The sequence below is a fragment of the Protopterus annectens genome, chromosome 6.part0 (genome assembly GCF_019279795.1).
Source record: "Protopterus annectens isolate FY-2018-M chromosome 6.part0, PAN1.0, whole genome shotgun sequence".
Taxonomy (NCBI): Eukaryota; Metazoa; Chordata; order Ceratodontiformes; family Protopteridae; genus Protopterus; species Protopterus annectens.
The window spans coordinates 1,358,609,183-1,358,636,841 of record NC_056737.1 but is presented as its reverse complement, the minus strand read 5'-3'; the positions used below and the strand labels follow the sequence as shown (position 1 = coordinate 1,358,636,841).

General features: G+C 41.8%; 1 protein-coding gene across 1 annotated transcript in view; it reads left to right on the top strand.

Annotated features, from left to right (window-relative positions):
- The window catches only part of CCDC14 (coiled-coil domain containing 14), a 708,632-nt gene that overhangs the window by 43,028 nt on the left and 637,945 nt on the right, over positions 1-27,659 (top strand). The window contains exon 2 of the mRNA XM_044074917.1: positions 9,108-9,163. Within this exon, the coding sequence (XP_043930852.1) occupies positions 9,108-9,163 (56 nt within the window). The remainder of the gene's footprint in view (positions 1-9,107; positions 9,164-27,659) is intronic.

The following is a 27,659-nucleotide window of genomic DNA, read 5'->3' as shown; positions in this document are numbered from 1 at the left end:
TAAATGTACCGAGTGTGGCCATAAGCTGTCCCCAGCGGAAGGCCACACTCGGTGTGTCCTGTGCCTGGGGGTTGATCACCTCTCCTTGGGCTGCACTATTTGTGCAGCCTTCAACCCCAGGGCTTTGAAAGATAGGAGGTCGAAGCTTATTCTGGCGGGGCTTTTGCCCCCGGACTCTGCTTCATCCTCCTCGGTGGCACCAGCCGCGGCTGCCCCACCTGCCGCTCCTGATCCCCTGGCCGGGACTCGACCTCCCTTGCTGGTCCAGGAGGAAAGGGATGGCAGAAAGAAGGATAAAAAGGATAGGGAGAGAGAGAAAGAAAGGCATCGCAGTCACAAGAGATGTTCCGACTCGACCCCTTCGGCACTGCCGCCTAAACAGCTTGCCTCTCCCCTTAATGTCTCCGGGCCTTCCCCCTCCCGGCTCCGTTCTCCACGTTTCTAGCCGGAGCAGGAACCCCGGTCACCCTCGAGGTCATCCAGGCGGTCTTCCCGGCCGGCTTTGGTGGCCTCATCTAGATCCACCAGACATTTATTGGACGCAGATAAGAACCGGATGATGCGTTGATTTCTCCAGGCCCAGATGCAGATGGAAGTGCTCTTGCCCCCCCCCCCCACTGGGGGGTGCTCAACACCTTTTTTCGCCCCCATTGCTCCTTCTCCGACCCACTTTCGGGGTTTGGAACTGTCAGAGCTGACTAGCTTCGGAGCCAGGGCAGGGTCAGCGCCGACAGTGTTTCCTACTTCAGCGCCGACTGTACCCTTGAGTCTGTCGGATCCGTTTTCGGATCCGAGCTCTCGGGGCCGTGAGCATCCGGAGGGGTCAGCGGACCTTCGGCTCCATTAAGGTCGGGGCATACTACCCTTTCGGATCCGGTCGGGTCACCTTCGGCGCCGATCCGCACGTCTGATCCGAGGGGAATGCTTTCGGATCCCAGGGAAAGCAGTTCCCCCTCGGCATTCGGCATCGTGGAGAGGGTCCTTTCGAGGGATTCAAGGCCCCAGGCTCTTGCTACGGATCCACCCGCCATTCCCACTCAGACGGGCCTTTCTTCCATCATCCGGCCACAGGGACAGCCTGCGCCTATGTCCCATATTGTTCCCGTAGAGGAACAGGACATTGTTGGTGAGGCCTCTTCGGACAGCCCCTCCGAGGAGGTCCCTCACAAACGGAAGTGCAAGAGGAGGCACTTGGACTCACCTGAGTCCCTCACGGAGGACACAGACTTAGAGGAAGGGGAAGGTTCCCCAAGGTCACCCCCTGAAGACTTCGCCTTCGGAGACATCATAGAAATGTTACGCATTAGAGGGGGGTGGTCTGCCCAAAAACCTTCCTCGGATGAGTCTGTTTCTGGAGGCGTTTGACACAGGCCCATCTACATCTTGGGTGTCCCCTACCGCCGACCCCCTGGTAGACCTCATAATTACCAGGGCATGGAAGAAGCCGAACACTGTCGAGCCAATACCCACGAGACCGGACAGGATCCTCAGCCCTCCCACGGACAGGACAGTTTGGAGCAAGGGTGCCCCAGTGGATGCCATGGTGGTGGCGGCTGCCACTAAAAAGGAATTAGCACAGGAGAGTTCCTCGGTGCATTCTCCAGACAAGGAGTCTCAGATGATGGACCTTTTGTGAAAACGGATGTTCTCTTCAGCGACCTTCTCTGTAATGTCACTGAATTATATGGCACATGTGATTCAGCTCCAGCCGGACCTGATTAAAGAGTACGCTGGGTCACCCCCAGAGACCATGTCGGCCGAGGACAAGCGGACCTTCTCTGCTCGAATGGCCACTATCAAGTCAATCACCAACACATCTATGCGGCTTCTCTCCCATGCTACGGAGGGAGCGGCTAGAGCTAGCGGAATGGGCGTCGCCTTACATAGACAGGCCTGGTTCCGTCTCTGCAATTTTTGTGGAACCCTTCAAGGCATCCTTCGCGAACGCCCCTTTTGACGGTTCTACACTCTTCGGCAAAACCGTCCACAATACGCTCCTCCAGAGCGAGAAAGACGGGAAGACGTCTGCCATCGGGATCTGCTTCTCGGCTCCTCAGAGGTCCTACTCCAGGAACCAAAGAGGACAGAAGAAGATGTGGTTCCGGAAAGCTCAACAATCCTGTTTCGCTCCAGATCACTCGTCCTTCAGAGGCAGAGGAGGACCGGGTGGACGCCGGCCCAGGGGCAGAGGGGGTCCGAAGAGTTTTGGGTCGAGAGAACCTTTTTCGGATTGACCCACGCAGCAGCCCTGAGGGGTTGCCCAACTGCTCCTCTCTGGAGGCAGTCAGGGGGCGCTTCTTGGAATACCTAGCGAAATGGGAGCCCATCACGACAGATCGCTGGGTGCTCCGAATCATATCCAGAGGCTATTCAATTCCTTTCCTATCTCACCCTACCCGATCAACAAGACTCCCTGATGTTCCACCCGATCAGAGGGAGGCAGCAGCATCAGAAATTCGAGGGCTGCTAAGAAAAAGAGCTATCCAGCGCGTCCCCCCCGAACAATCTGGATCAGGCTTTTACTCCAGGTTCTTTTTGATGCCAAAAAAGACGGGGGACTTACGACCCATTCTCGACCTGTCAACGCTGAACCTGTCAGTCGCCAAAGAAAAATTCCAGATGGTCACTATTCAATCCATGCTCCCACTTTTGCAGGAGAACGACTGGATGTGCTCGATAAACCTCAAGGATGCGTACTACCACATTCTGATGGACAGACGATCCAGAATGTTCCTCCGCTTTCGGCTGGGAGCCAGCCATTATCAGTTCAGGGTCCTACTCTTCGGTCTCACCACAGCCCCCAAGGTGTTCACCAAGGTCATGGCAGTTGTAGGGGCCCACCTGAGGCTTCAGGGAATACAGGTCTTTCCGTACCTGGACAACTGGCTCCTAACCGCCACCACCAGGCATCAACTCTGCTCAGGCAGGGACTACTTCTTACACCTAGCCCGCCACCTAGGGATCACGATAAACCACCAGAAATCCTCCCTTCAACCTACTCAAATTTTGGAATTCACAGGGGCCAGGATAGACGCTACTCAATCCAGAGTCTTTCTGACAGCGGACTGACTTCGCAGTCTAAGCCTTCACATTCTAGACCTCTTACAATCGTCATCTCCCCCAGTGGAACTAGTCCTGGGGGCCCTGGGATCCATGGCAGCGGCCATCAATCTGTCCCCCTTTGCTCGCCTGAAGATGAGAATCCTTCAGTGGACACTACAAGTTCAATGGTCCATTCTTTTTCACCCCCTGTCTACACCTGTTCCCCTCAGCAGGATTTGCAGGGAGTCGCTTCTTTGGTGGCTCCGCTCCAGAGATCTTCGAGAAGGCCGCCCCTTTGTTATACCCCCTCCCCAAGTCACGGTGACCACGGACGCATCTCTCCTCTGGGGGGGGCATTGCATGGGCAGATCCGCCCAAGGCACGTGGACTTTCACAGAGACCTCACTGCATATCAGTGTCCTGGAGATGAGGGCAGTGCTTCTAGCATTGCAGGCTCTCCAGCCCCTTCTCCCTCCAGGAACTATTGCACTTCAAACCGACAACATGTCGGTAGTCTGGTACATAAACAACAAGGGGGAACCAGATCCAAGCCACTTTGCAGGGAGGCAATGAGAGTATGGGAATGGGCGATAGCCACCAACTGCTTTCTCATAGCAACGCACATCCCGGGTCAGTCAAACATCTTGGTGGACAGGTTGAGTCGAACAATCCTCTCACCATATGAGTGGTCTCTGAACCCAGCAGTAGTGAAACAAATCTTCCTCCAGTGGGGTCAACCTTGCTGCGATCTTTTCGCCTCGCCTTCGAACACAAAGTGCAGCGAATTCTTCGCTCTGATTCCCCCACCAGGGGAAGCCCCCAGAGACGCTCTAGTTCATGCTTGGCCATCCGGTCTTCTGTATGCTTATCCTCCTCTTCCATTGATGACAAAATTCTTGCAGAAAGCTCGTCGGTTTGGGAGCAGTGTTATCCTCATAGCCCCATTCTGGCCTCGTCAAACCTGGTTCCCTTACCTGCGGTCTCATCTAGTACATCCTCCCTGGATTTTAGATCCCAATCCGGATCTCATCTCTCATCCTTTAGGATTGAAGACCCTCGACCTGGACTACCTCAAACACTCAGCTTGGTTGATCTAGTTCCCTTAATGGCTAGGACTCCCGGTATATCTTCTTCGGTTAAGGCCATCCTGGTGGCCGCCCATAAACCATCTACCAGGAAAATCTTCAAGAGTAAATGGAAACGTTCCTCTGTCTGGGCGGAGCACAGGAACTTGGACCCCTTCATGGCTCCTATCCCAGCAGTTCTAGACTTTCTTTCGCATACCTTTGATCAAGGAGCTAGTGCTTCTGCTATTAAAGTTCATTTGGCAGCTATTTCCCACTACCACGTTGGAAACAGTTCAGGACCTCTAGCATCCTCCAAGATATGCAAAACATTCAGGAAAGGAACCTTTTTGTTAAGACCCCCTATTAAAGATGCAGTGCCTCCATGGGATCTTACCCTAGTTCTTCAAGCTCTGACTGGGCCTCCTTTTGAACCCGCGGCTTCAGTCAACTTAAAATATGTATCCTGGAAGACGGCCTTCCTGATTGCCATTACTTCTGCTAGAAGGATATCGGAGCTTCATGCTCTTTGCAGTAAACCTCCATACATCATCATTCATAAAGACAGGGTCTCCCTCAGGACTAATCCCTCTTTTCTGCCCAAAGTGGCTTCAGAAGCCAACATCATTTCCAAAACAAGGGAGAATACAGACTTCATTGTCTGGATGCTCACAGACAGTTACGTTTTTACTTAAACAGAACAGCAGATCTTCGAAAATCTGATCAACTTTTTGTTTCCTTTGCAGGATCCTGTCTGAGGAAGCCAGTCACTAAAGTAACCTTAGCTAGATGGATTTCCCAGTGCATTCTCCTAGCATACAAAAGTTCTGGTTGTCCTGAGCCCCTAAGAGTGCGAGCCCATTCTACCCGATCTATGGCCACTTCAGCTGCTTTCTGGTCAAAGGTTTCTTTGGATGACATTTGCTCAGCAGCTACTTGGGCTTCCTCTCATACCTTTATTACACACTATACATTGGATTTAATATCCAGAGGATGTGCATCGTTTGGCTCCGCAGTGCTCCGGAATATCCTTCCATAAGGGCCTCCCAAGTTGCTGGTAGCTGGGGACTCTGTCCCATAGGTTGCTGAGCAAATGAAATTAAGTTGCTGGTAGCTGGGGACTCTGTCCCACAGGTTGCTGAGCAAATGAAGTTAACTAGTTCAGATAAAGAAGTTATGTACTCCCCATAACGTTACATCTGAGTAGGTAACTTCATTTGTCTGCAACCGACCCGCCCTCCATCCCCCGGACCCTTAGTTCGTTATCAAAGGATCAGGATATGTCTTCATTCAATTGACATCAATGGAACGTATTGTAACCCTTTCTAGGTTATAGAATTTCCTATTGCTTTTTTTTCTGGCAAACTCGAGGGTTAGAGGGAGATGGCAGGGCATTATGGGTAGGGGGAAGAGCTTGGAGCTTGGATCTGTTGGCTTGGAAAGCTGCCTGCTCGGCTCCGATACCCACAGGTTGCAGACAAATGAAGTTACCTACTCAGATGGAACGTTATGGTGAGTACATAACTTTTTTTTTTTTTTTTTCTTGCTGAAAGTGGCTACAGAGATCAATCTTGACCAATAGATTCATTCACCTTAACCAATACATTCAATCACCTGTCTTTTCCAGATGTTCTGATTTAAGGAGAATATGTGCTCCAGTGGTAGCTTACATTTTATGCTGTGAGGGTGAAGAATAGCCACAACAATTGCCAGCCTCTTCATTCTCGTAAGGTGAAGTTTGCAGAGATCATTTCTAAGCTTGCACTTTCTAAATGGTTGTCTTCTGCCTTATTTGTTTGTCATAATAAGTATGGGAAGCATCTTAGTGCTGCTGCACAAAAGGCCATTTTCATTGGAGCATCTGTTATCTGTACAGCCTTCAGGCATCCAGCTATGGATGGTATTTGTGCCATAGCTACCTGATCATCCCTCAACACTTTTGCAAGGTACTTGTAAGCTGGACATGATGCTCAGCTTGAGATTCAGCTCTTCATTTGGTGATTCTGTCCTGAAGTGGATATTTCCATAGTAATGTCCACTCAGTAGGATCTGCTGTTATGGAGGATGAACCATCTCTTGTCAGTATGAAAGTTGCACGCTTTTCAATAATGATGGATCAGTAAGAGGTAGGTTCATTCTCTTTAATATATCCTCTGGTTTCACCTGCCACTTCTCTGCCATATTTACTACTAAAATTAATCCACATTTGTTTTTCTTCTCTGTTAATAATATTTACTCATTTCAATTGTCTGTAGGATTCTCTACCTTCTGTGATTCTTCCATGTTTGGGAATTACTTCTGTTTTAGTTTTTGTGAATTTCTATGCATGGGCTGTGTCTGCAAATAGTCTATTGTGATCAGTGTACTGCCCCAGTAAACAAACTAAAGAAATAAACATACCTTCCCTCCTCCAGCCTCTGGCATTATCTAGTCTAGACATATTTTTTTTCTCTCCTGTTGCAAAATGTTGGGTGCTGTTCAGAGAATCCACAGAAGATCTGGACAGACCAGGCACTGCAGTATAGGGTAGTATAGTGGGAAGGTGCTTAACGACTTGGGAAAGTTTTATCTGCCAAAAGGACCTCATAATTTTGGCACCAATCCTGCTGTTATGAAGAATGGACCTTCCTCCCACATGTTACTAGGGTCCGCGTCATATGATCGCATTACCAAAAGGTTGACTGTCAAAACATTGAGACCAGAACAGTGCACCTACGATAACATTGAGCTGACAGCGCATGTCAAGCAGTACAAAAGACGTCCTACATAGAGATTGCCCTACACTCATAACAGGAGCTATTCCACTTAAACACAAAAATATACTTTTATCAACATTTTTGCAGGGGGGCTGTCCCCCCACACCCCCTGCAAATTATATATACAACTCCGAGATCGCACTACAGTGGGGAAATGGGTACATTTCCCGTCCCCCCCCCCTGCACTGCGATCTCCATTCAGAAATTCTGAACAACCTATAGTTGTTCTGTTTAAATGGAGAAGTTTCTGTTGAGTCTAATGTGATCTCCAAACAAGCCATCTGTGTACTGCCTGACATGCACAGTACATATTTCGATGTTGCAAGTTTCATTACTTTAATAGTTTGATGTTATCCAACTTACGCTCTTCTGTTATCAATATTATGTAACTTAACATTTTGGTAATGTGACATTATGAAGGGGATCTTTTACTATGGTAATTAAATAGTTACTATGGTAATTAAATAGTTTCTATTTGTGGTGAATACTTTCACGCAGCTATATTTTTAAATTTATACATAGGAATTACATAGAATGCCTGTGAAAGGTAATAATCTAGACAAAATAATGTGGTATAAACCTCTTTTTTTCTGACTGACTTCATGTAGCAAAGGGACAGAGTCCTGACTGTGACTGAAGTGACCAAGGTTTGATTAGTGGCCTGAGGGAGAGAGTAGAAAGGGTGTTACTCGAGTACCTCTCCTTGGGATGGGAAAGGTTGCACCAACTCACTAGCTGGTGCAGTTTCCCTGGTGAAGACCAGGGAAACCGCCACTAAGTGCTCCTCCCTGAGAATTTGCTAGGTGAGTATGAGTAACAGGAGTTGAGCAGTAAAAAAAAAAAAAAAAAAAAAAAAGTTGCACTACATCTGATGGCTGCCTGAATGAGGAACTAATCTGATTCTCCTTTGCCCTGGTGATTAGGAACAAACTGGCTGATTTCTCTTGAAGGGGGCTAATGGTTGGCACATAGGGGGAACAAAGAAAGTAACACACACACACACACACACACACACACACACACACACACACATGCTCTCAGCTTTTTTTTTTTTTTTAAATCGTATCTTGATGTTTTGGACAATGCAAATCTATCATAACTCTAAACAACCTGATGGGAACAGATAAGCATGTTTCTGTTTGGTTGCACCATCTCTTTCGCACAGCACTCATGATGTCCCTTCAGACTAATTATTTTTATCACTTGGAATGGGAGTGCTTAGACTTACTTTCAGAATTACTTTAGCGTAGTGGCATTATTTTCATATTACCTTTCTGAAGATTAGTGTCTGGTCTTTTCTGCAGAGACTGCCACTATTTTCACCACCTTGGCCAGAATATTTCACTTAATGCCATTCCAGACTGAACCGTACAGTCTGATTGTGACAATAGAGCTGCCTTTTCTTTTTACACCATACCTACAACACTAGAGACTCTGCATTAATGGACCACGTGTTGAGAGCCAGAGGGGTGCACAGTGGTGCAGCAAACAGTGTTGTCATTTCATAGCAGGAGGTTCTGTGGTTCGATTCTCAGCTAGGATGCCTTCTTTGGGGAGTCTGCATGTCCACCCTGTGTTCGTGTGGGTTTCCTATCGGTGCTTGTGTTTCTTCCCACATGACAAAGACAATGCAGTAGGTGGATTGGACACTCTAAATTGACCATAGGTGTGAGCGTGTGGTATGGAAGTACAGTCTTGGCAGGGCCAGCCACCTGGTGGTGTGAACCTTGGCTTTAGATAATTCACTGTTGTAACCCCCTGATCCCGTGAGCAAAAGTAGGAAAATGGGTTGTGATGGATGTATGGATGCTGACAGCCAGAGAGACAAATTCTTGAAGAAAGTATTTTGATGTCTCATGGAAAAATAACATGGTGCTCACTGAAGAGAGAGGAATGGTCTGAACTGCTGGATTGGATGAGAAACAGAAAAGTAGAAAATACAATTGGATAAAGAACCATTTTGTGGTGTTGCTGTTCTGTAACTCATATGTTGGCATAGTACCTCATTTCATAAAAACTGGAGACGTTTTTGCATTGTATTTTATTCCAGTGTTTCTTTAACTTGGGCACACCACTACAATAGTTTCTGGTTGGCAATAAATACTGTTGATTTTAGAGCTTAGGAAAATGTAGAAATCTGATGTAAAGCAGAATTTAAATTGGCTGCTATGTCTATAATCACTTTGAGCTAATAGATATTTCTCTGTGGCTAATCACATTCCTTATTTATTAATTTTTAATATAGGTGATTTCTTCGGGGAGGTTGACGGGCGCTGCTAAGCTGCCAAATGCTAGAAAGAGGTAAGACTTTCTCAAGATCTGTCTTGGTTGTTGTAGTTATAAAAGCTGTCAGCATGTTCTGAATAAATTTATTAAGCTAGGATGTCTGACAGTATTAAAAATTATATTTAATTTACTTTGTAGTCTGTCTTTTTTTTTTCAGTCTCATTATATGCCAAGGCAGTTAACTGATGTTCTTTGAATGGATTGTGAAACTTTCACTAAAAAAAGTCCAGATTGTAGTATATAATATTTATACTACATGTACCTTAAGAGGGCAGATAAATCCAGTGTGTTTGTTGCAAATCTAGCATTATATGTAGGAAGAAGTCTGTCTTCTTCTTCTTTCGGCTTTTAGGGGTTAGGGGTCGCCACAGCGGATCACCTGTGCGCTCATGATTGGCAGTGGAGTTTTACAGTGTCGAGTTGCCAGCCCGGCGCCCAACCTTCCACAGAAGGCACACACACACTCACACCTAGGGCCAATTTAGAGTGTCCAATCCACCTATGGCATGTCTTTGGGATTTGGGAGGAAACTGGAGCACCCGGAGGAAACCCACTCGGCCGCAGGGAGGACATGCAGACTCCTCACAGAAGGCACCCCAGCCGAGGATCGAACCGGAGAACCTCTTGCTGTGAGGCGGCAACGCTAACCGCTGCACCACCGCGGCCGCCCAGGAAGAAGTCTGTCTCCTACAGGCTTTTGAGGAGAGATCTCTGCCTGGCATACAGGGCATTGTCAGACCCCACTCTGATGACTCTCCTGCATATCCACAAAACAAACAGCACCAGAATTACCCATTCTAAAGACTTAAACCTTGCCTGTGATATAAATAGGATCTGCTGGAGAGAGAGTCTTGTATCTCAGAGACTACCCCGTCTATGGAACAGGCTCCCCATCCATGTGAAGCAGAGTTCCTCCCTAACCCAATTCAAGTGCAACTTGGATAGTTGGATGGGAAACCAGAAATTCCTCCCTGGTTTGGCACCTATGTGTCTAATGGACATAGGTAACTTGTAAATGGTTCATCTCCCAGACCCATGCTTACACTTATCAAGGGTACTAGAACTTTTCAGAGATTTGGGCTGCATGGCTAGGCTTAAAAAGGCCACTGTGGTCATTGGCCTAACTATGAACCTGTGTAGCTATAAAAATGAAAAGCTACAGCCACAAGCACACATATTACACCATCCTTGAAAGTCAGACCATCAAAAAAAATTAAATTCACCAGGATTTCTAGGAATCCTCAAGTATACAGTAGAATGCTTGCAGATTAACTGTGTCCTTAAAAGAGATGATAATGATTATGTTGAAGATGATGAACTGAATATGAGCACTGCTTAAGAAATGTGGATAAAACATGTGCTAAACAGCATACAAATATAAGTGCTTATATAGCATTTATCTTTTTGAGATGTTTGGCACAGAGTTATATAGCATTTATCTTTTTGAGATGCTTGGCACAGAGGCACAGACTAAAGATTTTTCCAGACTTCCTAATCAGCATTTGCCATTAAAGTGTTCGACAGAATCAGAATTTTAACAACTGCACTGTGCATGTCCTGGCACTTGCACTCATGTTTGCACAGTAGATTGGGAAACTTCCCTAGATGCAGAACAGGGGAGAAAATGCCAAAGCAAAGAAGAGTTTGGAAAATAACAGCGCTATTATTTAGAAAGGCACACCGCTTTTTCTTAAGTAATGGTAGTGCGTAAAGGCATTAATCCATTCTTCTTCTTCACTATCATAATCAAACCATGTCAACCCTGAGTAAATCTGCATTACCACACCCAGTCATGAATTATTGTTAGAGCGACCAGCATTTTATAATTCATGAAATTTGCAGTGTCTTAGTTTCTTAACGAGGAATTGTTCAAGTGAATCAGCCTAATGATACTGATTAAATAGCAAAGGATTTGATTTGGAGAAGATCAGTACCACTACCAAATGTGTGTTTCTAGAGATTAATTTTTAAAGTGTCTATGGTATGGTAAAAAATGGCAGCTGTTTCAGATGGCTGCTTTGAGAAGCCACAGTGCTCTGTGTCACAGAGCATTCTGTGTGTAATATAGTTTATCATGGGCATGCTTATTGTTTGTTTTTTTTTTTCTAGTCATCAGGTATGTTTTGGCATATGACGTTGTTTTTATGGTATAATTTTCTCTGTTATTCTTAAAACAGATTATTTAATACATCCCAGGATAAAGAAAAAAAAATATTTCACTTGTATGCTGTCTTACTAGTAAGGTTGTGTATATAACTGTTAACATTTTATATGGCAAACAATAGAAATTAAAGCAAAGGATATATGATTTTTGTATTATGAAAATGGGAATTGCCTTATTTAAACATTAACCTGTATATAAGCGATTTACGGATTTTAATTTCCTAGCAGCAGTAGTAGTATTGAGTTCTATGAAATGTAGTACTGTGTCAACTTTCAGTGTAGCAGTGACAAACTTTATTGAATGCATGTGAATCTCCTGTTGTGAAATGAAGCTTTAAATATAAAGCCTATTATAAAACTGATGAATTTGATTCATTCTTCTTCTTCTTCTTTTGGCTGCTCCCGTTAGGGGTCACCACAGCAGATCAACTGTTTCCATTTCTTCCTGTCCTCTGCATCTTGCTCTGTCACACCAACCACCTGCATGTCCTCTCACCACATCCATAAACCTTATCTTAGGCCTTCCTCTTTTCCTGTTACCTGGCAGCTTCATCCTTAACATTTTTTCCCAATATACTCTGCATCCCTCCTCAGCACATGTCCAAACCAACGTAATCTTGCCTCTCTGGCTTTGTCTCCAAACTTTCCAACCTGGGCTGACCCTCTAATATACTTATTCCTAATCCTGTCCATCCTCGTCACACCCAGTGCAAATCTTAGCATCTTCAACTCTGCCATGTCAAGCTCTGACTCCTGCCTTTTTGTCAGTGCCACTGTCTCCAACCCATATAACATAGCTGGTCTCAGTACCCTCTTGTAGACCTTCCCTTTCACTCTTACTGGTACTCGTTTGTCACAAATCATTCCTGACAGTCTTCTCCACCCACTCCATCCTGCCTGTACTCTCTTCTTCACCTCTCTTCCACACTCACCATTACTCTGAACTGTTGATCCCAAGTACTTAAACTCATTCACCTTCGCCACCTCTACTCCCTGCATCCTCACCATTCCTCTATCCTCCCTCTCATTCACGCACATATATTCTGTCTTAGTCCTGCTGACCTTCATTCCTCTTATCTCCACCTCTCCAGGGTCTCCTCCACCTGTTCATTGCTTTTATATATTAGATTTCAGTATTTTGAATTTTATGTGCTAGGCAAGTGGCTTGTATTTTTAAAGGATTGTTTTTCTGTTTTTTTTTTTTTTTTTTTTTTTTTTTTTTATCTGATTGGATATTTGTTTAATTATGAAGCGTCAGTCCTTATCTCATGTTTGCTTGACTGATCTGAGACAGTAGGACAGCACTTCCAGAACGAAACAAACTGCAAGCCAAGAATTTGTTCCCTCTGTACTTAGAAATGTTTTTTTTTTCAAGAACATATTTACAGTGCGACTAGAAATAACATGTTAATAGACGTCAACAAATTTTCCACATGGAGTATGATGTATACAAGTAGGAACATGAAAATCTGATTAACATCAGAAACCTAAAATGCTCATCACTCTCTGCTGCAGTAGCCTTTGGTTATTTGTGTTGTATCCTGCCCAGCTTCAAAAAGCTTTGGTTCCCTCCCATAACTATACTCTTGACTGCTGATTGGCTGACCCCTTAGAAAGGAAATCAGCAGTCAGAGTGTAGATAACTTTCTTGCTGTCTTGAGAGAAAACAACTCTGAGGCTTTACAGGAACAGCAATCTGCTTCGAGCTTCATTTCTGGCAGATAATCCCCATAGTAGAACCCTTCCATGCAGAAATGATTGCCTTTTTAAGAAAATAGTATAGTATTTTATTTGCTAACTAAAAATTGTATTTCCCTTTTAAGAAAACTGGCTTTTTTTTTTACAGTAGCCGATGTTTCCTGTCGGGGACCACCACCATTTTTAGAACAAGGCTTAATATTGAGTACTGGGATTAATTTTGTGGTACATATGTAGTGCTTTTGAGGCTTTTTACTGGGAAGTGTATATTTTTAAGGCTAGGAAGTATTTTACAGGGCTGAAAATGATTTTTTATGTTGGATGCTTGTGTACTGTTTGCACTGTTAACACTGCAGAAAACAGATTTTAAGTTTTGACAGGAATTTGTCTACTGCTTGTGCTTTTATATTTACTTTTGAAGGGGGACTGCGTGTGTGTGTGTGTGTGTGTGTGTGTGTGTGTGTGTGTGTGTTCTGCTTGTGAACACTTGTCTGACAACTTACCTTCTGATCATCTCTTTCCAGCACTGCTTACTGGTAATCAGATATCCTCCTTTGCTATATCATGGATACTTTCTCTGGTCCTGCTGGCTCTTCTCCCGTCACACTTAAAAAAAGAGCCTTTGCCACCACTTCAGACTTTGATAGTACCTCAGCTGCTGGTGTGTGACTCTGTAGTGGCTGATTGTTGTTCCTCAGACCACTCACTAATTTCTCCCAGTTTGCTGTAGCCAGCCACATCCTTTGTAGCTTGTTTCATTGTCTAATCTGGACATGGGAGAGCCATCTTTGTGTCTGGGAGAAACTCTGCGAGGTTCTTCTTGGGAAGATTGAGGAAAGAGACCTCTTGCGAAGGGTGAACTGCCATCCCCTAGTAAGACTTCTATCAGGGAGATCCCTAGAAAAAAAAAAGTTTAGACATTGCCTATCAAAGGACATTTTGACTGCCCATGAAGATTTCCATTCCTTAGCCAGGTGTTTATTGCAGGCTGTTAATTCAGAAACCCTTACCAGAGTGTAATTTTTTTTAAACAAGAACAGTGTTTATTGAATTATATCTTAATGACATAAGCAACCATACATTCATATAAATGAAAACAACCCATATTGACATATTTTCAGTTGCATTATTTATCACATATAATCTTCTATGCAGTCAGTCAGTCAAACATTACATGACTCCTTCAATTCTTGCTTTCACTTAAACCTCATTCCATTATTCTGCATATATTGTTCCCACAGTTCCCATTTTTGTACATAATTTGCTGCTGCGTTTTTCTAAAGATCCCACTTCCAGTTCTTTTATCTCTTGTTACTATATTCATTAATTCTAGTACATTTGGTTTAGACTTTGGCTTCCATTTTCTAGTAGTTGCTTTTTGGCAGCAACTGGAGTTAAACTTAGAAAGGCCTTACAATTTCTAGGTAATTCTGATTCTGAATCACAGCTACAAAAAATAATTTCCTTAATTAAACCAATTTGCTCACCCAGTATTTCTAACAGGGTAGTCTACAGGGATTTTTTTAAAGGCTGCCAGTTTATTACACTCCCCAAAAACTATGTTCCCAATTACCTCTTTCTTCCCCATCACACCTCCAACATTTGCAATCTACCTGAGGAAAAATGATTTGGAGTCTGCATGGGGTATAAAAATACTTGGGTGAATACTTCCAAGCAAAATTCATAAATCTTCTAGAGTTTGTTGCATATTTGAGACTCCTACATATATCCTCCCTTTGTTTCTTTGTGAGATGCATGTCCATTCCCTCTTGTCAATCCTTTCTAACTTCCTCTGATTGATTCCTGTAATTATCCTGCAGTATTTTCTATAACTTAGTTGATTCCTGTAATTATCCTGCAGTATTTTCTATAACTTCCTCTGATTGGTTCCTGTAATTATCCTGCAATTATCCTGCCGTATTTTCTATAACTTCCTCTGATTGATTCCTGTAATTATCCTGCAGTATTTTCTATGCCGTACTAGTTATCCCTTTTTTAACAGCTGCTTCTGTTCTAGATTCTACTAAAACCTCTTTCACATACGATCTCCCTGTTCTTTTCTCTTTGCCTTCCCTATCAAGGATTGATATTCAAGTATAGACAATCTCTAGCCTGCAGTCCGCAGCCCAAATGTGTTCTTGTCCTCTTTGCATTCTATTACTTTTCCATTCTAATTATTTCCTCCCAATACCTTGGTTCCTTTGACAGTTTTCCCCAGTAAATTCCGCCCCCCTCTTGCCTATTCTCTGTACCATATCGGCATAATCTTCTATCTCCATTCTCATGTTGGATTAGTTCTTAAAATAGTTTCTGCTGCTGTATGAATATAATATTATGTATGGTTATTGTTCTCTTTAAGGATCTGTATCCAAAATTCCAACTTCTTATTTCTTGAGCCCCCCCACCCCTTTTCATCATCATTCCTTTCCACTTTGAATTCTAGCATATATGAGCCTTAACTTTGTAACTCTGAAGTGCCACTTCGTATCAGGTAATCCCAAACCACCCTTGTTCTATTGGAAGGATCGATTTATCCCACTTGACTCTGTCTTCCCCTCCCAGGTAAAATCCTTTAACTCTTTTTACTAATATCTATCCACAACTTCTCCTCTGGTTGATAAAAGTATGCCTTACCCGCGTATAAAAATAAAGGGACTGAAAACATTTTCACTGCTTGTGTCTTGCTATCAAATATCCATAAAACAGAGCTTCCAGTTTCCCGTTTTTTTTTTTTTGTTCTATTTTTAGTCTCTTCCAAAGTGTCCTTAGCTGCCATAAGACTCCCTTTTAACCCATACTCCTAAGATGTTTATTTTATCATGGCTCCATAAGTACGAATATTGCTGAACCAGCTCTTGTCTGAGTACATAGTTTACAGTTATTGTGTTTATTTTATCTTCATTAGTCTTGTATCCCGAAAAGACTTGAAACTGTCTCAGAATGTTCCACAAAACTAAAATGTCCGTTTCTGGATTTATCAGGTGCAAAATACTATATCTGCAAATAAAGCCAACTTTTATGGATTACCATAGCAATTATATCCTGGAATTTCTGAGTCCCTTATTTTCTTTGCCAGTGGTTCTAAATATAACGCAGATAACTGGGAAAGAGGCCAACCCTGTCTGTTCCTTTTTTCAAATGGAAATTATCAGAGAGGAACCCCTCACTTTAATTTTTGATTCCGATCCCTTGTACATCCTTCTACTTTAACCTTGTTATTGTGTCAGGGAATGCATACGCTTCCATTGCCCTGATAAATGCTTTTTCTGCATTAAGACCCACCAGCAGTAGTGGTGTTTTCTTAAATTCTACTTCCCTCTGGGTCCTCATTGTTGTGTTTAATGTTGTCAAATGTTTGCTTCCCATTGACAAAAACACATTGATCCAGGTCTATCTGTTTTAGCATCACCTTTGCCATTTGTTTAGCCAGTATAGACATAAACACTTTATAATCATGGATTAGAACTGAAATAAACCTATATGAAGCTGGATCTGATGGATCTTTACCATCTTCAGGTATTACAGCCACCACAGCTTTCTTCCCAGATTCTGGTGCTTCTCCACATTTTAAACTATGGCTATTTAAAACCATCCATATCTTTATCACTTTCTTCCTTCCTAGCTTCCAGACTTCCACAAGAATACCACCTGTTCCTGGAAACTTTCCCGTAAATTGGTTATATGTCACCATTTTCACCATTTGTGTCTCCACTCTGTCTATCCTAACTGTTAATGAGAGAGCCTCATCTACCTCTAACCCTGGCATATTTAATTCTTCCACGTTTACTGTCCCTTGATTTCCACATTTCTCTGCTTTATACAGATTGTCATACATTTTTCTGAAATGTTTCTAATACTGCTACATAATCTCTGGTTATTTTCCTTGTTATAGGCTCCTTAAGCATGACAACAACCCTTTCTACTTTGTTGCCTGAGCCTTTGTGTTAAAAGCTTTTGTGCACTGGTGTTATCAAAAACGGTTGCTTCACAGCTATCTTCTAAACTTGTGCATGTTATCCAGTTTGTCCCTTATTTTGCAGTCTGCAGTCGCACCTCTTCTTTTTCTGTGAGAATCCCCTTATTCTGAAATACTTGAACATTTTGTCAGTTCCTCTAAATAATTCTTGTTACTTCTTAACCCTCTTCTCTCTTCCTTGTATTTCTACCCTATTTTTAAACTCCACTTTCACTTTATCACATTTCTTAGGTATTTTTTCTGAAGAAATTTCTATTTTCCGTGATAACTCCTGAATAATTTTCACTACGCATTATTTAAATTCTTCTCTGTTTAACAGATAGGTTGGAAAGCGGTAGTGTCTCATTTTTATTTCATTACCCTACATTTTTATTTTAATTATTGACACGTGATCTGAAATCATTATTGTGTGCATATCAAAACTTGCAAGTAAATGCACATGTTCCTGTGAAGTATAATTTCTGTCTAGACTAGCCCAGTTTTTGTACCTTGGGGAATAATGTATAAATTTTCTCTGAGCTGCTACTACTGAATTCACATCTTCCATACTAAATATTTCATATATGTCTTCAAAAATCTACCCTCTTTTGGTATATTTCCCTCCTATGTGATACATCTTCACTGTTACAAATTAGATCTCATACTCGGCCAGCTTTTTTTTCATTTCAACCTCGCAGTTTTATCAACTCATCTATTTAATGCTTCTTCCATTTTTTCTAGTCTTTTGTTATATTATATATACTCCTTTTAGTGCTTCATTTAATCAACTCTGAGCACATTTGACTTATTTTTTTCCTCTAGATTACTGGAAGTCATGTCTTGCATCAAAACTGGAGCTTGAACTGCTTTTTGTATGGTTGCCACCTGTCTTCCAGAAATCAAACTGATTGTCCGGTAGTCCGGAAAGCACACAAAAAAAAGGTGAATCGGAGTTCATTAAATTGTCAGATTTACTATGCCTTTTTTACAGAAAAACATAGTAAATCGGCAGAAAGCAGGCATCACAAATGGAAAAAGAAGGCATTCCCCATCAGCTGATGTCATAAAGACATTGGGACGTGGATCATAAGAGGGGGCAGACATTGGCAAGGTTACTGGCGATGCGAGGGGGTGTGGCCTTGGTATGGTTTTAGCCACAGCACAATGTGGCAACCCTAGCTTTTTTGCTGACCAGCTATTTGATTCTTCCCAGCTGGTGATTTCCCCTCATCTTTTGTGGTCAATTTCTTTTAGGTTGTATAAATTTCTTTGTTAGCTTCCAGCAGTGCACTTAATAGCCAGTACCTGAAATTTACCCCAAAAGGCAAATTTACTGGTTCTGTTTGTTTTCTGAGTTTGTTTTCACACTGGGAGAGCTGAAATTAAACTGTTACTCATTGTGCAGTCATCTTGGAAGTCCCTACCAGAGTGTAAAGAAATTCCTGAGGAAAATTTGTCAGAGGATTCTGGCAGTGACAGAGACGGAGCTTCTCCAGACAAGCCCTAAGACTTTGACTCTGAGGATAATTGGTCATTTCCAGTTGCCTTGGGGACGTTTTCCTTTTCTGAAACTATTTCCAGGATGAATTATTTTTTGGGAACAACTAGATATTCTGCCTTAACCCACATCCATATGTTTGCAGTGCTTACACATACCACATTTATACATCCCACATCTACTGACTAGTGTATTTCTACTGACTAGCGTATTAGAGTTTCTTTTAACATATGGATGTGGGTTAGAAGTTTAAGATCAATGGCACTCAATACACCACCAGATTTAGATTAAACTGCCAGTCTAAAGGGGTCATATACCTAGCCCAATTCCAAATGTGTCTCACATTCTATATAGGGAAAACAGATAGGAAATTGCGGGAAGGAATATATGAACATCTGTACCACATTGGCAAATTGAGCGAAGACGGTGCCCTAGCTAAACATAGCCACAAATACATGGATCACAAGTTTTTGTTCAGGGCAATAGACCAAATTGTACCCGATAACATGGGGGGGTCCAGTTTCACTGGAGTTAGAACGTTTAGAATTAATATGGCAGTTGAACACCAATGCAGGGCAGTATCCAGGTCAAAATTAAAGATGTTCCATTGTATGTATTCTGAAATTAAAAAGCCTTACTAGATAGAGTTTTACATACACAATTCATGTAAAGTATGTATCAATTGTACATAAGATCTTAAACATCAACAATAGTAGGAACGAACATGGGTTTACCATGTCATTTTAGTATTTTAGATATTTGGTACTTATAAAGTACAAAAATCTTTGTAGGTATTTTATGGTATATAAGAACATATAGTATTGTTTCTTCTGTAGGGTTAGTGTTTGAGTTTTGCATGTGGGTGTGTCTAAATGTGTTTGTGACACCTTTGTAGTCTTTAGAAACTGTAGTTTCTATGAGTACTAGTTTTCAATTTGTTGTCAAGAAGAATGAAATGAACTGATTAACTAATATTGGTTAAACCTAACTAACTACTGCTCACTGACTACTTAAGGGCATGCTCTCAATGTTGTTTTTATCTGAAGAAGTCACAGTATTTACTGTGATGAAAAGCGCTTCATTTTGGATTAAACTGCTTGTTCTTACATTTTGTGTTTGGTGCCTTCCTTCCTGCAACCAGTTTTCAGTTTTGTGTTCTTTCATCGGCTTGTGTCTTTAATAACCCTTGCTCTCAGCCTTCAGTCCCCCAAAAGGTAGATAAACTTTATAAAATATCTCAAGCTAACACATTCTTGTTTCCACATCATAGATCCAGAAGCTTTCTTAACCACTTTGCCAACTGGAAACATACTTTTAGTCAATACTAACCCTTCTTCTACAAGTAAAGAAGGTCAATACACTAACCCTTTTCTACAAGTAAAGAAGGTAAGGTATGAAACGTATTTGGTAAGAGAATTTTCTTTGATACCACTTTAACATACAATATTCTTAAATATCAAGCACATGTGGAAGTTTATTTTTAAATGTGTAGACAGTGTGAGGGAATACTGTGCCACACTTCAGAAAGTAGCCCTTGTACGAAGCCTATTTCTAATCGGTCTCAAGTATTGAAACATGCTTTGAAGAGTGTGTATTACTGTGCAGGTACTTTATGTCTCATTCTCTTGCTACAGTTTTGAGAGGAGGTATGTTTGGCTGATGAAGTGAAGTCTGAGATTGTAAACTCTACTCTAGATAAGGAAGTTTTCTTTGGCCCTTCTGTTATTTGGTCCTCAAAAACTATTTGATGAAAGAGGGAAATTAATTTAGGGAGTGTCTAAGATTTTAAGTCCCCCATTACAAATTTCGTAAGTTCTCTACTTCATTCAAAAGACAAAATAAAAAAATCCCAACCACTTCCTGGCAAACAGGAAATAAAAAAAGAGATGGCATGAGGGGAACAATGTCAGCATTCTTTCCATCTTTCGCTCCCATCCCAATAGCTTTGAATCTGTGTCGGGAACTGGCTCTCAATCTTCCCTTTTGGCAACAGATTGTATCAGACTCATGGGTGAAAAAAGGTGTTCAGCATGTTTTTTGTTAGCACTGGATACACACAACTCCTTTCAGGGGACGTCCCCAACCACCATCCTCTGAATTATTCAATTACTTCCTTGGGTTCTTTAACTCTTGCTTAACCGTAGGAGTCATATAAGCAGTACCTTTATATCAAAGGGGAAAGGCTTTTACTCCAGAATGTTTCTAGTTCGAAAGAAGACAATTTCATGGAGACTAGTTCTAGATCTTTCCTGTATTAGCCTGTTTATGAATGTACCTAAATACAAAATGTTGACCCTACAGAGTCTGTTAACTGTTATTCCTCTTTTGAATTTAGCAATTGTATTAAATTAGCTCTTAAGACATAGGCACATGCATTAATAGAAAAGAAAGAACATACTAGCATTTTTCATTTGCATAGATTGTATATTGCATATGCTTTTTTTTTTTTCTTTTATAGCCACTGTCTTTCAGTCCAACATTAGGTATATTGTACAATTCCTGCATTCTTTTTAACCTCACTCGTCCCCCTGAACATAATTCTGCATGTATTGCTCTATGTAATTTGTTCCTTCCCTTTTCTAAAGATCCCACTTCCAGTTAGGGTTGTCATCTTTGCATCCTTGTATTTCCTGACAAGCCACACCCCTCTGTAAGAACAACAAAAATACACTCGCACACACTCCTTTGCCTTGGGTTAGTCATGCCTGTTTACAATCCATGGCCAGAAGCACCATATTTTAAATGCCATATAAATTGATTGCATGGGCAACCTTAGATGATATGGATCCCTAGGTAAAGAGTTCTATGGCACCTCATGCCCTGCTCTTTACTGTCCCCCCAAGCAAAACACCCCATCACACCCATTTTCCTCCTATCCTTACCTCTTGATATTAGCCAAAAATCTTTTATGTTGTCCTCACATCTCATCTTACTTATCACCTTTTTCCTCCACTTTTTTAACTGATCCTAACTGGCCAAAACTGTACTGTAAACTGTGTAAAATAATTTAATTAAGCTTAGGAATGGCCCCCAGAAGCTGTGGTGCTCTGAATTCTGTGAAGTGCATTTTACAGTTTTTTTTCCCTCACAACCTTTGGTTCACTGATTAACTTGGAAAAAATTATGAAGGAAAGAAACTTTTTTTTTCTTCTTTCAAGATGTGCTAGGAGGTAATGGTCAAAGCTGACACAAAAGTAGTTAGGAATAAAAAAGCTTGTGAGGGCGCATAGATCACATCTCAGATGAGGATCTTCCTAACCCTCCTAAAAAAGGTCACTTTCTGTGTACCCTTCTGGAGTTGGACTGGAATGAAAGTGAAAGGTCAAATGGCCAGAGTTATATATATTGAATTGTTGCTGTCATACATCCAATCATTATACCTCCTAACCCCAAAAGACAGTCGGATACCTTCTGTGTACCCTTCTGTCAAAGTAGAACAAAAATGAAAGAACAAATATAGCATAACATATATTTCAATTTGTTGTCAGATGCACATATGCAGCCGCCTTTCCCTGCCTCTAAAATACATTGTGTGTGTGTGTGTGTGTGTGTGTGTGTGTGTGTGTGTGTGTGTGTGTGTGTGTGTGTGTGTGTGTATATCTATATGGGAATGCTTCAAAATGCTGAAATCCTGAAAGATCAAATTTCATAAGGCTGAAACCATATGATCGAACTTTCGGAATCCTGACATTATGAAGGGACATCTGCATACAGCGCGGAATGGGAGATTTCCCTTTTTCTCACTGTAGTCTGATCTCTGAGTTGGAATATTTAAGTAGTGGGGGTGCAAGGGGGCATGCCCCCCTGCAGAAACATTTAAATTGTTTTTTTTGGTTTTTTTTGGTAGCGTTGTCGCCTCTCAGTAAGATGTCCTGTTTGAGTCTCAGCTAGAGTGTCTTCTATGTGGAGACATGCGTGAATGGGCGTACCTTCATTGAAGGTTGTGTGTCAGGGCTGGCAACTTGGCGCGTAAAAATCTACTGCCAATCATTAGCGGACCAGAGTTCTGCTGTGGCGACCCCTAACAGGGAAAAGCCGAAATACACAACGTGTGTGTGCATTTGGATGAAACTGAAGTAAAAATATCACTTATATTAAAGCATTCCAGTGTGTTGTTCCTAGACAGTACACCGGGCCTAAACAAGCTGTAGTCACCTTCTGTGAAATAATAACAGCAGCATCCCCAGCCTCCACACAAACAATAGTGACTTTCTATGCCCACCCCTGATTGGGTCATTTTGAGACTAGGTGGAGATGATGGCACAGGCCCCTGCCAACCCACTTAGGCAGGCAGGAGTGGTGCCCTAAGAAGCTCTGAGGATCTTGATGTTCTGTGATTCATTTTATGTCTTATTATTTTGTCACTAACTGGGAGGTTTGTGTATGTGAACAAAACTGTTATTTTCACAGAGACACAGAGACACAGAGACCTGTCCCTGATTTTATGTCTTGTATCTTTGTTCTTTTCTTTGTAAAATAAAAATGTGCAGTCACTATATGACAAACATTTCAGATTTAGACTTCATATCCTTTAGAAAATTCATTACTTTTGCATGTACCATGCAGTTCTCCCTACTGTGCCTGAGGTTTCTGTTTTAGTCCTTACCTCTGAACTGACCCTGAGTTTGCCTCCAATTTTTGCTCTAATCTTGTAACATTTTCAGCTGTCTGGTTAATAAACTGAGGATTATAGTTCTTCAGTAATAGGTTCATAGGTTGGTACTAGGCTATCGGCCCTAGGGCCTATACAAGCCTAGCCATAACAATTCCCTGGATATTTCTTCCCACAATATTTACTTCCCTGGACCCCTGTCTAGCAGTGCGACTGACATGATCCCCGGGGTGAATTTCCTATCTCCCATCCAATCGTCAACGTTCCTTTTGAAGAGGGCCAAGGAGGTGCTCTGCTTGACATGTATGGGTAGTCTATTCCAGAGTATGGGGAGTCTCTGGGTCAGGGACCTATCCTTCCAGCATGTTTTGTTCATTGTGATGACAAGGTTTAGATCCCTGGAGCGTGTGGCTCTGAGGGATTGGGATTTCTTTAAGTGGAGCATGTCCAACAGCTCAGGGTTTGATATGGCCTTTTATGTTAAGCAGAGATTGCCTCTGAGTAGACGATATGCCACAGAGTATAGCTGGTGTTTTTTAAGACAGTCAGCATAGGGCATCTGCTTTAGGCCTGTGATTCTTTTAGTGAGGTATTTCTGTGGCCTTTCCAGCTGTTGCCGATGTCTTGTGAGGTACTCTATAATGGTTCTAATGAGGGATGAGTACAGTGGGACAATGACCTTTTTTTTTTCTAGCTAAAAAGACCTTAGTGATGAGGTGTGCTACATAGAAGGATTTCCTCGCCTGTGTCCCTAAGTCTCTCATCACACTTTTGGTGTTTAGTGTACTGCCACCTATGTGGTAATTCATGGGTACATGTTTTTTCGCAAAGGGGATAACTATACATTTCTTGGCATTAAACTTGAGCCCATGGCTCTGGCACCAAGCATCTGTTTCTGTAAGGCCCTTTTGCAGAATATCCACATCATTTGGGGATTCAATAATGGCTCCCAGTTTGCAGTCATCTGCGAACTTTGTTAGCCAGAGTCCCTTAGTGTTGGCATGTACTTCAGAGAAGTAGGTGCCAAACAAGAGCGGTCCCAGGACTGAACCCTGAGGTACTCCACTTGTCTGGAGCTGGATTTGAAGTTGGCTACTTTTACAGTCTTGGTTCTGTCAGTAAGCCAGTTGGCAACCCATCGAGTGACGTAGGGATTTATGCCCAGCTTAGTAAGTTTATCTGTGATTCCAGAGTAGGGGATGGTGTCGAAAGCCTTGGCGAGGTCCAGATAGGCTATGTGGACTGCCTTACTCTCGTACACAGCTCTGGACACTGATTTGAAGAAGTCAATCAGGTTCAGGAGATGAGATCGGCCCTTCACGAACCCAAACTGGGTGGGGTCCAGTGTTTGAAGGTTGCCAATGTCTTAGTTTATAATTTCCATGGTAATGCATTCTATGCCCTTGCAGATCAGGCTCGTCAAATTGATGGGATGGTAGCGCCCAGGGTCCAAGATGGATCTCTCCTTGTGGAGTTGGATAACTGTAGCTGTAAGCCACTCAGTGGGCACAAAGCCTGAGGTGAGGCTATGACTAAACATGACACTTAGGTGAGGTGCCATGACAACATGACAGACATTAGACATCCACTTTTCTTATTGTCCAGAAAATGCATTTGGATGCCGAACCTGTTGCTGTATTAACATTTTTTAAATGAATTAGAATACTCTTTGTACATATTTCTTGAATAAAGAAGCAGAGTACTATGACAGCGGCACATGGATCTGTCAGGAACCAACAGCACACAGGCAGTCACCAGCCACTCTGATGAAGAATAAATGACTTTGTAAAAACATTCAAGATGCACAGAAGTCCCGTGTACACATTCTTTAAATGTTTTGGGCTTCTCCTTATTGCTGCTTTCCAATTGGTCAGTCCATCAAGTTCCTCAGCCAATGAGTCCATCACCAGTTGAGAAGGTGGGTGCAAGTGGGCAGCAGGTCCGAAAATGAACTGACATAACTAATGAATGAACACTGCTTACCCAGTGATGAAAAAGAAGACTTTTAATAGTGCTCAAAAACTAGTGCACTGGCTTGCTTTACTGGAAAAACAGATGAGGATCTCCATTTCTGGTTTTAGTTTTTTTTCAGATTATCTGGACAGGTGGCAACTTTACTACTTGCCTTTTACTGTATCTCCTTAACAGTATTCATACTTCAGTTACAGTTGGTTTAGATTGCGTTTCCCATTTTCTAGTAATTTGGCAGCCAATAGCTTAGATTTAGTAAGGCTGTACAATGTATAGTTAGTTTAAATCTTGTGTCCTGGGTCAAAAGAATTATTTTCTTAGGTACAGCAATTTGCTTCCCTAATATTTCTGATGGAGTATTCTGTGATGTAGTTTTAAAATCGGCCAACTCAATCACCCCCCCCCCCCAAAAAAAAAAAAAAAAAAAAAAAACATATTCCTGGTTACCTCTCACTTTCCCATCATACCTGTACTCCAACATTAGTTGTCTGAGGAGAACTTCTTTGAAGTCTCCTCAGTATAAAATGCCTTTGCAAATGCTTCAAGCAGAAATGCTAAATATTCTGTACTTTGCTCTATTCTTGGCAGCCATACCATTTCAGAGGGCTTTTATTGACACAGTCTGGTTCTAGACCTGGTTTTCACATGGGGTCTATTTGGCCTCAGCTTACAAGGTTGGGTAAAGCTGATGTCAAGAATGCAAGTGTTCTAAGTCCTTACAAGACTAGAAGTAAAATTATTTCACTAGCCAAGGCCCCATTTCTGTTACTGCTTATGGGTTAATGGCTGCACTGTGGATTTATTAATTGGGGTGTATATGATGTTTTGGATTCTGTAATGTGTATCTGATGAAGTATGCTTTGTGGACGAAAACGTGATAATTTGTAGAGTTAATTTTTAATAAAGTGGACAACATGAACTTTTGTATTTGAGCTTCTCTGATACTCCTTGGATTTATTGCTGGTTTCGAGTTGGTGTATTTCTTTCTCTCTCTTTTGGTTTGTTGTCACTGTGGATACTGACAGAGGTATTATGCCTACCAAGTAATTCAAAACAAGGTTGGGTAAAACCATGTGACTTGCTTTGTTTAGAGGAACTGACATAACCTCTTATATACAGGTAGGAAGTCAAGTGCTTCAGCTGGCATTTGTTAAGTCTGGAATTATACCCACTTTCCATATGGGGGAGCACTCTTTGACTTCTGTTCACAAGGCTGGGTGAAACTAATGTCCAGGATACAAAAATAAAAGTGGTTACACTCTGTGTCCAGAATACAAAACTAAAATTAAAAACATGAAAGCCATTGTGTTCATTAAGTCACTTTGAGCTGGCAATTAGGACTGATAGTTTATTTGAAAAAGGGTGTATTTTTGTATTGAAATACAGATTAAGCATGGTGAAAGCCTTGGTGCAGTTAAAGGTATTAGTTCTTGTTTTGTGTATCAGTTTGTTTTAAGAAATTGCAAAATTGTTTGCAGCTCTTCTCTTTATTGTTTTTGTACATTGGAGTGTGTTTTCATTCTGGTTACTATTTTTGCTAGTTGTGCCTTATGTCTTCATTAGACATAAAAATGCTTTTAACCTTTATTTCCCTATCCAAGGCAACATTCCTTTTAGTGCACATAGGGTGAGGTCTGCACTGTGCATATTGACAAAGGTAGCATGCTGATATATTAATCAGAACTGAGATGCTTTGGAATCCTTGGATTAGAATGGCGTTCTTCAGTGTGTTTATGTATACTCAAATATCTTGTCAGAATTATCTGCATTTATTATTGTGAGCTGCGTTAGGGGATCTGGCCTTTGGCTTCTTTTAGATGGCTTTTGCTGTGAAAGTCTGACACTGTATCCGTCTACGGTCTGTTTTCTATTGTCAAGTGAAGCTGATGGGTGTACCAAGTCTTCATCAGAGAAGAAGTGAAGATCCTATACATTTCTTCAGTTGCAACATACGGCAATAGCGCTATGGTTTAATTCAGATAAAGCGATAGGGTCAGATTTACTGTTTTGCTGCATTATAATTTCTCAGAGTAAACTAGCAGTCTTATGATTGTTTTATAGCTAACCACCTTGTTCTTACTGCTGTACATTTTCATAATGAAATGTCAAATGGGGACTGAATTAGACCTTTTTATACAGAAGTAGCTGGTGTTTTACATAGATATATATACATGTTATTTGTATACAGTCTGTGTGTGTGTATCTCTATATACACACACACACACACACACACACACACACACACACACACACGCATGTGCTCGTGTATATAATATGAGAGTGTGTGTATGTATACATACTCACCCATATACATATATATATGTGTGTGTGTGTGTGTGTGTGTGTGTGTGTGTGTGTGTGTGTCTGTGTAGAAATAGTATGCATATGTACGTGTGTGTGTGTGTGTGTGTGTGTGTGTGTGTATATATATATATATATATATATATATATATATATATATATATATATATATAAAAATATATATATATATATATATATATATATATATAAATTTTCTTTCAGCTTTTTCTCAGTTAGTGGTCGCCACAGTGGATCATCTGTCCGCTCATGATTAGCAGTGGGGTTTTACGGTGTCGAGTTGCCAGCCCAACCT